The sequence below is a fragment of the Vicugna pacos genome, chromosome 24 (genome assembly GCF_048564905.1).
Source record: "Vicugna pacos chromosome 24, VicPac4, whole genome shotgun sequence".
NCBI lineage: Eukaryota > Metazoa > Chordata > Mammalia > Artiodactyla > Camelidae > Vicugna > Vicugna pacos.
The window spans coordinates 20,144,966-20,160,186 of record NC_133010.1 but is presented as its reverse complement, the minus strand read 5'-3'; the positions used below and the strand labels follow the sequence as shown (position 1 = coordinate 20,160,186).

General features: G+C 34.3%; 1 protein-coding gene across 1 annotated transcript in view; it reads left to right on the top strand.

The window, feature by feature from the left end:
* MIB1 (MIB E3 ubiquitin protein ligase 1) overlaps positions 1 to 11,670 on the top strand; it is a 93,905-nt gene extending 82,235 nt beyond the window's left edge. The window contains exons 19-21 of the mRNA XM_006205113.4: positions 233 to 346; positions 1,865 to 1,965; positions 5,084 to 11,670. Of these exons, the coding sequence (XP_006205175.2) occupies positions 233 to 346; positions 1,865 to 1,965; positions 5,084 to 5,224 (356 nt within the window). The 3' untranslated portion in view covers positions 5,225 to 11,670. The remainder of the gene's footprint in view (positions 1 to 232; positions 347 to 1,864; positions 1,966 to 5,083) is intronic.
* The last annotated feature ends 3,551 nt before the right edge of the window (positions 11,671 to 15,221 follow it).

Below are 15,221 nucleotides of genomic sequence, written 5' to 3'. Positions count from 1 at the left end.
AGTTTATTTCATTGTATTAGAAAATGTTATTTTCATAATGATGGACTCTATTCTAGAGGCTGCCAATGGAAAGTGTACGTTCTTAGGTTGATAACGTTTTAAGAAAGTAGAATTGCGTATTGATATAACTTACTTAATACTTGTCTCAGTGTTAAATTTAAATTGCAAGAGCAGAGAAAGGCAACCCTATTCTCATTCCCTTTGGTGAGAAGTGTCCCATTGCTGTCCCCAGACTGTGCTAGCCTGATGAAGAAATGTGTGCAGTGTCGGGCGGTGGTTGAGCGAAGAGTGCCCTTCATCATGTGCTGCGGAGGGAAAAGTTCAGAGGATGCCACTGATGACATCTGTAAGTGGGTTTTCCTAAGCAGTTTCTTACTTTGCTTTCTTGCTGGGACTTTCATGGACATCTTGTAGTATGCTGTCACCTTGTAAAACTTAAGGTATGTGACTTGAATCTATAAGAACCAGGTAGGGTTTTGCTCTTGTTACATTGTAAGAAACCTAAAATTATGTTTTTCTAGCTTGCAATATGATTCTAGAACTTTAAACATTAGTCTTTTAACAAACCTCCATATATGATATAAAGAATATTGTTGTATTTTTTTTATTATTGAAGCATAGTTTGCAATGTTGCGTTAATTTCTGATGTGCCAGCATAGTGTAGTAGTCTTTTTTCTTTTCTTTTTTTTTTTTACTTTTTTTTTTTTACATTTTTTATTGATTCATAATCATTTTACAGTGTTGTGTCAAATTCCAGTGTTCAGCACAATTTTTCAGTCATTCATGCATAGTGTAGTATTCTTGCTTAAGGAAAATTTGCTGGCTATTTTTTTGTTGTTGTTGCTGTTTTAAAGATGAAATTTGGTATATTTTACTGGGGGAGGACACCATATTGTAAGTTGTTTTTTCAGTTTACACAAGTATTAACCTCATTCCTTTACGTAACAGGTTTACCTGGTACATTTAAGTATTTTGTGGAATAGTAATTATTTGTGACAAAGTAACTGTAGATAAACTGAAGTGTAGTCCAGTGAACAAGTGGAAAGATGAAATGTAAATTATTTACCTTCAACCTTTTCAGTACCGTTGACCCTTGAACAACGTGGGTTTGAACTACGAGAGTCCTTACACTTGGATACTTTTCAGTAGTAAACACTACAGGACTGCTTGCTACAAGGTTTGTGGTAGGTTGGATCCAGGAATGTGGAGAAACCATGAATACAGAGGGCTCTCTCTCTAAGTTATTTGTTGATTAACTCCCAGGTTGTTCAAGGGTCAACTGTAGTGTAGCTGTGTAAAAATATTTTTCATCTTTCAAAAGACATAAACTGGATGGTCTCCTTTATTTCTTTGTTCTGTGTACAGATGAGGAAGAACATTAGCGTAGTCACTTCTGCTCAGGACTTTTTGTCATTATCACCAGTAGAGCAAGATAAAAATCCCAGGGACAGATTAACTAGAGTAAAAGACCAGGAATCTAGAGAGTAGGAAAAGTGAAATAAAAAATTTCCCACCACTTAGCAGATCATGGCCTTTCTTTCACGGAGGTCCTCATCTCAGATCAGTAACAACAAGTAACTACAAGGAGAGCCTTGGAAAACCCGGAAGTCTGCATTGATTATTGTCTGGCTGAGTTAAATATAACTAGAAATTAATGTGTAAACCTATTTCTTTTTGAAGATTATAGATGAAGGAGTATAACAAATGTCACTGCTACATCTGTTGTCCACGTGAAAAAAGATTTTTAAGAGGATTCTAATAATAGTCTTGTGGTTTTAATAAAAAAACGAGTAATTTTCGAAATAAAAAATCATTCTTGTTTCAAAACAGTCATAACAGTAAGATTGTTTTATCTGTACTATAGCAAGTGGGAACATCCCCGTGTTACAGAAGGATAAGGATAACACCAATGTCAATGCAGACGTGCAGAAGCTGCAGCAACAGCTTCAGGACATTAAAGAGCAGGTAACTGATTCTCCATGGTGACAGTGACTTGAAGAATGGCATTTCATATTGTTCTATGAAATTGCTAGTGTTTTCTGTAGTGAATGTGGTTCATATTTGTGTATCACTTGTAGTATTTGAATATTTGCAGTAGGCAAATCTGATTAGATTTCATCAGGCACTGTACAAAATAGGAAACACACCAATGACCAAGGGTCAACATGAAAAAATGCTAAACCACAATGAGGTGTCTTTTCCGACTTATCAGATTAAGGGGGGGAAAATGTTAGGAACTGTCAGTATCAAGTGTTTAGGCAGAATATGTAGCAGCCATAATTCATACAGTGTAAATTAGTAAAACACTTCGGAAAAGATTGTCGTTGTCTAATAAAACTAAATAGGATATTGTTTGGGGATGCAAACTTGGAAAAAATAATCACACAGATGGTGTTTAAAACAAGGGTGGTGGGGTTTTTGGCTAGGATGGCTGGGAGGGGGCATGAGGGAAGTTTCTGGAGTACTGATAAACTCCATGCTGTAAGTGATCGCATGCATTTGAGCAGTTTGTGAACTTTTATTAAACTTTACGCTTATGATTTGTGCACATTTCTGAATAGACGTGATAGTTCAATAAAAAGGAGAAAAGGACACACACACACACACACACACACACACACACACACACCCACACCCACCCACCCATAAAGAAAAGCAAGGGAAAGATAAATGCAAAATTCAGAGGAGTCATCAGTGAGGGCTGGGGGAGGATACCTGAAGGAGCTTCAAAAGAAAGGGTAGAATTCCATGCTTTAAACTGGGTGGTGGTTATATTGTTCTTTATATCTTATATATACCAGCAGAAGTGCTCTCTTACATCTACTTAATATTTAATGAAAGCAACAGTAAAAGTAAAGAACTTACCTGAAACTTGTAGGTATATGGTAAGTAAGAAACTCTTTTCCCCCTTTATCTTACCATTTGACCCAGCAATTAAATCTGATTAAACTACAAAGATTGAGCAGCAAAGGGTGTTATTTCTCTAGTTTGGCCATCACATCCGTGTTGCCACGCAGTTGTTAGAGTCACACTCTTGTCTTTTCTATTTGAATTTATAAGAAAGTAACATAATCAATAGGTAGTGACCCAGGATACCTAATGACTCTTGAAATAACTAAATTAGAATTAATTGTATATATTTATTAGGAATTTAAACACTCATCTGAAATGATGAACAGTCTATAATTGGGCCAGTTTTTCTTTTGAAATCTAGCACCTAGTGATACTTGTTATATAGTGAATAAGTTAAGGTAAATATGAATTTATAAATTCTTAATGTAGGAATATATTTATCTCATTCTAATATAAAATAAAAAGTTTTAAAATTTTGAAGCTCTTTAGAATCTCAATCAGTAAAACTGAACGGTAAAACTGATTTTTGGACACATCTTCTGTGAAAGCATTTTATCTCTTAATTGTGAATTACAGTTTTTCTCTTAATGAGTAATGACATTTATTGAACCTTATTAAATAGGATCCTAAAAGAATAATTTAGCTGTACCTTTGTCCAAAGTTTACCATTTGAAGAAGTGTTTTCTTAAATAATCTTCATTACCATATTTCATCATTAAAGTATTTAAACATTTAAAACTTATTTTCTGTGGAATGTTATAATTTCTTTCAGCAACCTCTTCAAGGTACTAAGAGAAAGCATCTGAATAAATCTCTCTTTAAATTTTAAATCTCCAATATTTCTGTTACCCCAGTATCTCTTTAAAAGGCCAAAATTAATTTTATGTGCTATGAAGAGTGTATTAGTCTAAAGTAACTTAACCCAGGCTGCACAGATGTGTTTACTTTTGGAAATAATAGTTATTATTTAACTACATAGACCTCTTGAAAGTTTAATGGAAAGAGACTATTTTAACCTAATTTTTAAAAACTGCTTTAGCTCTTTAAAATTAAGAAAATATTTTCTCCAGCTTTGCTTCTCAAAACTTTAAGGTAGATAAGTGTGAAAATTTTCTTTCGAAGAATGAAGCCAACAAGTTAGACTACAGTTCCTTTTTTCTGTTGTTTTCTTTGCAGTGATTTCTGGTATTGTCAAAGTTGGTAACTACATCTTCACATAGGCTTTGGGCCTGGTTTATTAATCTAGACATTCTTGTTTAATTATTTCATTTCTATATTATTTAGTAAAAGTATAATTCAGAATGAAATTTTATAGTATATTAAGGTAAGATATGTTTTTATAAATATAAAATGTAAAAATGTGCTTTGTGAGTGAATATGTGATTTTCCTGATAATTTCACAGAGGTATACTCCTAAATTGTAACTGAAGTTAATTGTTTTTAACTAAGGGGATCTGCAATGATAGCAATGCTGTGCAGCAGCATGTTTAAAAGGAAGAGCTCTGAGAGGGGAGGGTATAGCTCAGTGGTAGAGTGTGTGCCTAGCATGCACAAAGTCCCAGGTTCGATCCCCGGTACCTCTATTAACAGAAAAATAAATTAAAAAACCAGATTACCTCCTCCCCCTCAAAAAACCAAAACCAAAACCAAAAAAAAAACAAAACCTCTAAAAGCCAGAGATCTGGGGCCACGTGGACCTGAGTTCACATTCAGGCTTGTCTTAGAGAAGTTTTTAATCCCGTGAAGCCTCAGTGTCCTCTTTTTTGAAGTTGGAGTGATGCAGGACTGAGTGATGTAGATTGTATCATGTCTATGTGATGCTTGGCGTGTGTTATTAGCAGCATCTCTTCTCTGCTGCCCCTGATTCTTGTGCTATTTTCATGTAAGAACAGCATAGTACCTATGGTTGGGGAATCTGAGTCTCAATTCAGACTGAATGGGGCTTCCTGTTTCATATTAGATTTTGGCTTTTGCGTTTTAAATTTTATATATGATTTATTGTATGTAATATTTTATATAGTACCTTTTATACTGATCTGACAGTACAAGCAATATTTCCATTTTATACAGATGATATTATAACTGTTTAAAAATTTTTTAAATTTAAAGCAACAATAGATTATTTGACTAAAGCAACAAAGGAAAATTAATGTTACAGTGTTGTCACGTTACACTTTCAAAATACAAAGTGTCTCAGCGTTTATTACTTTATTTGTATCTCACATTCCAGACAATGTGCCCTGTGTGTTTGGATCGTCTGAAGAACATGATTTTCCTCTGTGGCCATGGAACGTGCCAGCTCTGTGGAGATCGAATGAGTGAATGTCCTATCTGTCGAAAGGCTATTGAACGAAGGATTCTTTTGTATTAACTAAGAAACTCAGTGTGTTTTGTTAGCTAAAGTATTCAGTCATGAGATCTTAGCTTTTAAGCTAGTTGGAGGTTCTAATGATTAATTTTTAATATCATAGTTTCTTTACTAGAGTGTAATTTGACTATAAATGTACCAGACAACAGCAACAAAAAACTCTACAAAACAGTGTTTGGACCCGTGTTTTTTGGTTTTTGTTTTTGTTTTTTTCCTTTTCATTTGAAACATCAAATTCATGTAATTCATAGGTAATTTACCTTTGGCTTCTAAAGGGGAAAATCCTTTAAGGATCTCTTGTTATTTTTGTTTTTATTGCATTTTCTTATAAGAGAATTAATAAATTTGTTTGACCTTAAAAGATACACTTCCTTATGCTCAGCTGACTTTCAGTTTATCATGATTTTACCCAGAGAGTTGACACAGGTACTCAGAAAAGTCACGCATCAAATGAAAGGCGCAAGTCAAATCATTATGTCATGCATGTTAAATAATAAAATGGTAGTACAAGCTGTACGTGGTTAAGGGAATACTGAACAGGGGAGTCTTTTTAAGATAACGTACAGTTTATCCCAATGATTGTTTCTGAATTCTTAGAGTAAATGAAAACAGCGTGAGAGAATAATGACTTGGCATTTATTTCCTGGATTCAAGGAAAATTGCTTAACTTGAATCAGATTGCTAGTTTCAGTATGACTGATAGACATGAAAAGGAGAAATAAGCAGTCATAGTGGGGAATTGCAGGGGGAGGTTGTCCAATAAAAGAGTACCTGTTAACTCACCATTACCAGTTGCCTTTCTTATATTAATTAATACACTGTTTTGTTTAGCCAGCTGTTAAAAAAAAGTCTGTGAAAAGCGTGCCTCAGTTTCCCCTGTGATTACTTATCCAGACTTGATCTGACTGGTGAAATGGTATTGCCCTCTTTGGGGCTCTGAGGTTCAATTTAGCTTTTCTAATGTGCTGAATAGCAGCACCCCAGTGATCGGAGAAGGATAATGCATTGCCCAGAGGCAGCAGCCTGTCTTCCCCGTATCTGTTAATTCTGCCAGTGTTGCTCTTTCTGCCTTCATCATAGGCCTCGCTTCCGTGATCTCTCAGATAGTAGAGCAGTCTGTCTTTATATCTGATGATGAAGATATTATTTAAACTGCCAGCAGTATCCAAGACAGTACATAACCAGTGATAAACATTTACTTTAGAAACAATGACTAGGACATTTACAGAAATATGTCTGATTACCTGTGTGGGTTTTTTTTTTTTTAACTCAAACTTTGACTCTAGAGCATCTAATACATTTTTCTCCTTTGAATGAGTAGTCTCTCAGTAGTATGAATATACACATGAATATAAGTATTTTGGGGTTCATTGTTACTAGATTATAAAAATATCAGCTGTTCACGATAGTATCTACTATGTACTGTGTGTACATTTACTCCTAAGGATAGTTATCTTTTTTGCAGTTTTTTTCCCCTTTGGATCTGGTTCTTATTTCAATTTTTGTGCTGCAACAACTAAATTTGAAAGTACAAAATCTAGCCCTCATAACATCCTATTTCTGGCAATTTCATGGCTATGCCTTTGCAAATCCTGGTGAAAACATTGGTGCGCTTCGCTGGCTGACTATAGTCTCGGTAGTTCCATATCTGTGTTTAGCTGAGTAATTTACCATTTAGAACAGTACATTTTTTATAAATTTTAGATTTGAGAATTTATATTGACTCTACTCAGTTACGTAACAAAGGGCCACTGAGGCTGTTTTTTAAGCCATATTTTGAAGTTATAAGAAGATAGGACATCTGTCTGATGATGTTCATATAAAGAGATGGTTCTCTTTCAAATTTGGAAACAGTGAAAGTCAGGATTTTCCTTTTCTTCCACACCACAGGCTGCCCATCTCTCTTCCACCAGATGAACTTGTAAGGCGGGGGCACCTGGCTGACTCGTGCACCGTTTGGCCAGTCAGTATGGTCACGACTCTACTTGACTTAAATCCTTTTTATTTGTCTTCTGAGCCGCAGTGCTTAAACCTATATCCCTAAAAGGCAATTTCATCTTCCAGACTAGTTTATTTCCTCCATGTTAAAAATATAATAACTTATAAACTATGGCAAAAGTCAAAAGTCACTGTAATTATAGTGCCAGGTACTTGTGGATTTTCTGTGTTTGTACCACTTTGAAATTTGTTTAGTGAATAGAAAATGTTTCTCTATTCATGTTTTGAAGGACCTGAAAAATTATTTTAAATGTATTTTGGGTTTGTGACAGAGAATAAGATTAAGAACTTACTTGTTTAAGTGACTTTCCTCTAACTCTGTGAAACTGCTACCTCTTATTATATGTCTCAGCAGCACTTTCCCGACTAGGATGTGTCCTTGTTGTAATCATCTCGTTATCTTATGCCTCAAGAGAGCTTTTGCTTTTCCTAGAATCATTTAAAAAAAAAAAACAGAACCGACATGCATTCATTCAAAAACACATTTATTGAGCATCAGGGGCTAGATAACATTGAAAAAATTGTCAGTGTCTTAGTACATACAGAATTTATTATGCAGCCATTGTACATTTGAACTAATCTCTTCAAAAAGAAGGGATCTAAAAATACTGAGAACATTTCTCCCTAATGATTCAAAGGGTTGTCATTAAGTAGTATTTGAATTCCCTCTCTGCACCCCTCATTTCCTACATTTTCTCTTTTATTCTTCTAACATTGTCAGCTTTGTTACCCAAGACATACACACAACTTACCAGATGGTGCTATTCTGATAGTTTTTCTTCACATAATTTAACATTCTTACTGCTTATACTGTATATATGTTTAATTTTGTTGGGAGCAAGAAAGTTTTTCAAGAGACGATCATTTTGTATTAGTATAGGAATATTGTATCACACAAGTGTTTTAGTTTAGCTGTCCATATTGTACTTAGTTATTTGTAATTTTAAACATTGCAAGTTGACCATCTAGCTACTGAGGCATAAAATAATTGATAACATTGAAAATAATTTTCTTAAATTTATATCTTTGATGGCTTTAGCCTGTAAGAGCATTTTAGCACATTGCAATGCATGCTGCTTAAGGTTTGTCCAATTCAGGTTTCAAAGCTTGCTGAGTCATTTTTACATAGTAGAAATAGACTGTATAGTTACATGTTGCCCAGTTGCTGTTCTTGTTTATTATGAATTTTAGACCCTATTGGACTAGGAATTATTTAACTTATGAACTAGGAGAATTGGTGATGGGGTTGGAAAGGGAGGACAGTTGGGGATTGCAGCAAATAAGGAAGAAAAGTCAGTTTTTGAGTTTAGAGAAAAGGGGATCATGTAGATTTTTATCAAAGCAGTAAGTGTAGAGAGTATATTTAATTGAATAGAAGGTCTTTCAGCCAGTTTTTAATGTAGTTTAATTAACAATTGCTTTGGAAATTATAAACTTTAATACAGCTTGCTTTAGAAAAATTCAAAAGGAAAAGCTCTTATCCTCTCAGAGTGTCTAAAATATTATAGGAATAATTTGTATAAAAATTGAATTTTGGAATATAATTTTTTTGCATTTTTTTTATTGTGGTAAAAGCACATTTTTTACCATCTTAACCACTTTTAAGTTCAGTAGTGTTAAGTATATTCACATTGTTGTGAAACAGACCTCCAGAATTTTCTCATCTTGCAAAATTGAAACTCTATACCCATTAAGCAACAATTCCCCTTTCCCACCTCCCCCCAGCGGAATAGAATTTTGATTAAATCAAGAAACACGCAAATTATCTTGAGAGTTTGTGTTTGCAAGATCTAAAGTTATGGTAAACATCAAGTTACTAAAATCTGGAATAGACAGAATTTCTTACCCCTCTCCCAATTATCGTCAGTCATAATTGAGTAGGTTTTAAATATCTGTTAATTATAAGAGTTTGTTATTTCATTTCGAGCCAGAGGGGAGAAACACATTTTAAACATTAAAATTAGATTAGCTTTGAATTTGTGCTAAATTGGAAAGGTAATAGACTTTCACAAATTATGTGTGCCTTGTTATTGAAAATGTCAGTTGTCTTTAAGTCTACTTGTAACTGTTTCAAAATATTTTTTTCTCTCAAAAGGCAACCTGATTTTATTTGCTTGAATATTATGATAGGAATGCTTACTGATACTACTTGATAATCATATATAGCCTTGGAACTTTAACATATATATAAAACTGTAACAGTATTAATAATTACATTTGTACTTCTTTAGAACATTAAATTTGAGGAAAAACTGTTTAATGCTGTCTCATGTGTACATTGCTTTGCTACAGTGAGAGGGAAAATTTTTTAGATTGAGCCTCAATTTGCCGATAAATGGTTAATAGTGGGTCAGACCAGAGTATAAAAATATGGACTAGATCATAGAACTGATGAATTAATGTAACTGCTACATTGACATTTTCCACCTCCTTTTCTGTCAGAGTATTACTTTTCCAGCATTTATTCATGTTTGTGACTAAGAAGGAGATGAAAACCTGAGGTTAAAATTGAGATTTTTATTTTGCTGAGGAAGCAGTAGGTATAGAAACGGTGGCTTGCCACATGAATTTGGTGCCTAAATCCGTAATGACAAGTTATAATCGACACTTAGTGTGTAGGAAAGATTATATTGCTGAATATTTTACTTTTCTTGTGCAGTCTATTTGATTTTGTTTCATAAACATGGTTTCATCCAAAAAGCCAAATGGTCTTGTAGTTTTCTATAAAATAAACAAATGTGCCATTTTTGTCTGAAATCTGTAATGTTAGGAAGCTATTGAAAGTTCTGACTCAGGGCTTTTTACTACTTTAAGCAGTTGTTAATTATATTTGGGGAAAATCCATCTACATAATTCTTCAGTGCCTTGAAAGAATTATTAACTTGGCAACACTACGAAAACTTTACAGAGGGTGATCGCTAGTGTGCGTGTATCAGCACACACATGCTCATAAGCCGTGTTACTTAGCTTGTGCAATCGCAATACTGCTTGTGTGCTGGGTTTGGGGAATCCTTTAAAAGAAGTTGTCTTAGGTTTGTACTTGATATTTGTTTTTTCAAAAAAGGATTATTTATGGCTATGACACTGTTACCAGAAAAGTACTTCTACAGTCATTATGCAAAGTCGTGCGTAAGTAGCATCTGGGAAGAGGAGCCAGAGTACATACAGTTTGCTATTTAGTGTAAAAGGAGAATCTGGTAGACACATATTGTCTTCCCCTCAAATGAAAAAAAAAGATCTTTTGTTCAAGTGATTGGGTTAAAAAAATTTTTTTTTGAGAAAATCATGAATTGCATGACGTTCTTAATGCTAGTTAGTCTTACTTAGACTGAATCCACAAAATTGATTTTCTGTTCAGTTCAGTATGCTTGTGTCATTCTAAATACAGTATATTCAGTGATAGAAGTTGGCTTACGTGACTCTTAGCAGCATTTTGCTTTGTTTTTTTTCCCCAGTGTTTTTTAGCTTCCACTTGATTAAATTTAAAGTCTTGTTTGTGAATATAGTTTTTGTATGGCAGATGGGTCCTGCGTTATTAACTTTTGTTTAAATAAATGCTTAGCAAGAGCTAAGCTTTTAAAAATGAATGCAAACATTTACCAGTAATAAAGCCTATGATACTATATCATTATATAATGCTTTTCTCTGATCTTTTGAAACTACTCTTTATAGACGTATGCATGAATTTTGAGTCATATGGCATTTGAAAACAAATCTCAGTACATCAGATCTTTTATTATTGGGAAGGAAATAAATGATCATGCCTTTGAGAAACAAGGAAAGTGTATCTCCAACTCTGTGTGAGACGGGAGTGCCCACATCTGGGAAGCTCCCGTTGCAGTTGTTTACACTCAAGGTACCTCTGTCCATAGGGCCAAAGACGTTTTTCCTGTGTTAACACCTCATGTTCCTTAAGGATTAAGAGATATTGTGAAAGTAGTCTGAATAGGATAAACTTGATAGAAAATAAATCAACTAGTCATGAAGATTCAACTTCTTCTACAAAAAGTTTATTACACTTCACAACCCAGATGTAGACTTCATTTCTGATGGATATACATTTGAAAACAATGATTTCTTTGGCTTTGTTAGCATTTTGTGACTGAATCAGTAATTGAAGGTTTAGGGGGGTTATTTTATTTTTCAACTTAATAGAAGAACTTAGTTGTGAAGTTACTGAGAGGTTGTCTAGTTTTAAAGATTAAGAATTGTTATCTCGGATGTTTAAGAGGAAAACCATCTGAAACATAATCCTTCAAAATTGTTTATTTGAAAAAAGCATATGTATTCCAACTTTTAAATTGTGAATTTATTTTTGGTTAACCTCTAATTAACTGTATTTTGGGGGTTTATTTCTGTTGCTGTATTATTAGATATTTCATGGCAATATTTTTTATTAAAATTGAAACTCTGTATAGGTTTTTAAAATAAAACCATTTTAGAAAATCTGATTTCTATTTATTATCATTGATAGTTATTCATCCTTCACAGAAGTTAAAATTATTTATTAGTCTTATAGCATTTCCGAAACTTACTAATAATGGAAACTTTAAATGGTGCATTGCAGAGCAGTGAAAGGAGTTTATAAGACAGAATGAGTGCATGAATTAAACTAGAACACCAGAACTGATCTCTCAGATAAATTACTGAAGAATGATCATTTGGCTAATCGTTTTTCTCTTTATAACAAAATTAGTTGATAAATTTATTTTAAGGATGAAAAGATGATAAACATGATATGAAAAGATAAGACCTGAAACAGTGACCATCAATCCGTGAGTTGATGACAAATCACTGGGATTGCTGGGAAATACTCTAGCCAGATGTAATGCGTTCATGGTTAAAATACCCCTTCATACTAGGTCCTTGCATTCTCAGATATGACAACTTTCTGAAAGGCAGATTTTCAAATCTATATAAATATTATTTCTCATATATTTAAGTCTATTAACCTAACTTCCTTTCTCTCTTCTTTATTTCCGCAGAACACTAATTAATATCTTGAGTGGAACATTGACATACAGTTTGGAAAAAGCTTTTGTAGATGGAGTTAACCCTGATTTAATAGGAAAAATAGAGAAACAATCAAATCAGAGAGCCTTTGGCTACTGACTACAACCAAACCATATTGAAGAATGAAGTTCAGAAAGGTTATATGCTTATAATGTGTATGCTATAGTACAGGAGTACTATGTTGGTTTACTTCCTGCTGCTGTGGCAAATTACCATGAATGTAGGGGTTTAACACAATAGGAATTTTGGATGTCAAAAGTCTGACACGGGTCTCCTGGACTAAATTCAAGTTGTTGGGAGGACTGTGTTCCTTTCTGGATGCTCTTGGGGAGAATCCATTTCCTTGCTCTTTCTGGTTTAAGGGAGGAATCATACCAATTCTCTACAATCTCAGAAAATAGAAGCAGAGCCAACATTACCCTAATACCAAAAGCAGACAAAGCAATTACAAGAAAGGAAAACTATAGACCAACATCCATCATCACATCAATATGCTAAAGACGGAAAATCATGTGGCCATATCACTAGATTGAGAAAAAGCATTTGACAAAATCCCAATTTGTGATTTTAAAAAACCTATTCATGATGAGACCTCTCAGCAAACTAGGAATAGAAAAGAACCTTGTCAACCTGATGATGAACATCTGCACAAACCCTGCAGCTAACATCTCCTTAATGGTTAGAAACTAGATGCTTTCTCCCTAAGGCTGAGAATGAGGCAAAGATGTCCCCTTTCTCCACTCCTATTTAGCATTGTACTAAAGTCCTAGTTAGTGCAGTAAGACGAGAAAAGGAAATAAAAGTATAAAGATTGGGAAGGAAGAAATAAAACTGTTTGCAGATGACATGATTGTCTATGTAGAAATTCCTGAAGAATTGAAAAGTCTTGGAACTAATAACTATAGCAAGGTTGCAAGATACAAAGTTAACGTACTGAAGTTAACTGCTTTTCTGTATACCAACAATGAAAAATTGGAATTTGAAATTAAAAACAATACTATTTACATTAGCACCAAAAAAATTATAAATATAACAAAATATATATTGGATCTATTGAGGAAAACTGTAAAACTTTGATGAAAGAAATTTTAAAAAGATTTAGTAAATGGAGAGAGATTTCATTTTCATAGATAGGCTCAGTATTGTTAAGATGTCACTTCTTCCCAACGTCATCTAGAGATTCAATGCTGTCCCAAACAAAATCCCCACAAGTTACTTTATGGATATTGACAAACTGATAATAAAGTTCATATGGAAAGGTAAAAGACTCAGAATAGCCAAAATGATACTGAACAAAGTCGCAGGACAAACACTACGTAACTTCAAGGCTTAACTATAGAGCTAAAGTAGTCAAGACATTGTACATCAGCTATATCTCAGTCTAAAAAAAAGTGATCAAGACAGTGTGACATTGGGAAAACAACAGACAAATGGATTGAGCAAATAGAATAGAGTCCAAAAATAGATGCACACAAATACAGTCGACAGATCTTTGACAATGGAGCAAAGGCAATGAAATGGAGAAAAGACTGTCTTTTAAAGAAATGTTACAGAAACAACTGAGCATATACACATGTAGAAAAAAATCTAGCTACAGACCTTAGACCTTTCACAAAAGTTAGCTCAAAATGGATCACAGAGCTAACTATGAAATGCCAAATATAAAACTCCTAGAAGATAACACAGGAGAAATTCCAGGTGACCTTGGGTTTAGTTATAAGTTTTTAGATACAACACCAAGAGTATGGTATGTGAAAGGAAAGGTTAGTAAGTTGGCTTTAAAATTGAAAACTTAAAAAGATGTTGTTTGAAGAAATGAAAACATAAGCCACAGACTGGGAAAAAATACTTGCAAAACACATTAAGAACTTATATCCAATATGTACAAAGAACCCTTAAAACTTGACTGTAAGAAAATAAAGAACCCAATTAAAAAATGGGCAGAAGATCTGAACAGAAACCTCGCTAAGGAAGATACTACGTATGGCAAACTGGCATATATGTTTCCACTTACCTTGGGTATGTAAGTCGGTTGAAATTGCTGCATAGGTTACTCTGTTTTGCCTTTCAAGAAACTGCCAGACACAAAAGGCCATGTATTGTATGATTCCACTTATGTGATACGTCCAGAAGAGGCAAATCCATAAAGACAGTAGACGTCAGTGATTGCCAGTGACGAGGGAGGGGCAAATGGGGAATGACTGCTAACAGTTACAGGGTTTCTTTTTGGGATGGTGAAAATGCTCTGGAATGAGATAGCGATGATGGTTGCACAACTATCTAAAAATCACTAAACTGTACACTTTAAAGTGAGCTTTAGGGTATGTGAATTGTATTTCAATTAAAAAAGAAATATTAGTGATCCCCACAAGTATTGTGCATAGTCCCTGCTCGCCCAGGCTCTTCCTAGGAAATGGAAAGTTTGGTTTGAGAGTCATGGCATCATCTTAACCTGTCTAACCTGTTAACCAGGATTTGTTCAGTCCCCCTACCCCCACCTTCCCAGCCATCAGATGGTCCCTCTCCCCCAAAGTTACAGTGAAGCTGGGCTTTGCTTCAGCATGGTATATTTACTCCTAAGACCTGCTAAAATAGAAAGGCAGGGACTAATTTCTGGTTTAGCATCTTCCAAAGATAACCAATACGTTTTTTATAATATAAATTCACGGATTTAAACATTTTATATGTTTGAATATATTGTAGTCATCGTCCTCATTGATGCTCACATTGTCACATCTTTCTTTGGTCAGTGAAAAGTTACTCGAATTGGCCTCTGAGGTCTATTGATACAAACCTGTTCATCTTTGAGAGCCTCCTTGCTTTCTGAGATGAAAGTATTTTCAGTCTCATCTTGCGCATTTTCTGCACAGACCAGGAATGAAACATTTCTTCAGGAGTCTTGACTCTATTTAGTGATACACAGCATACAGAGGCCACACTTTGGGCGTTAGCAGCATCAGTGCTTTTGGGTTAGCCATTGTTTCTCGGC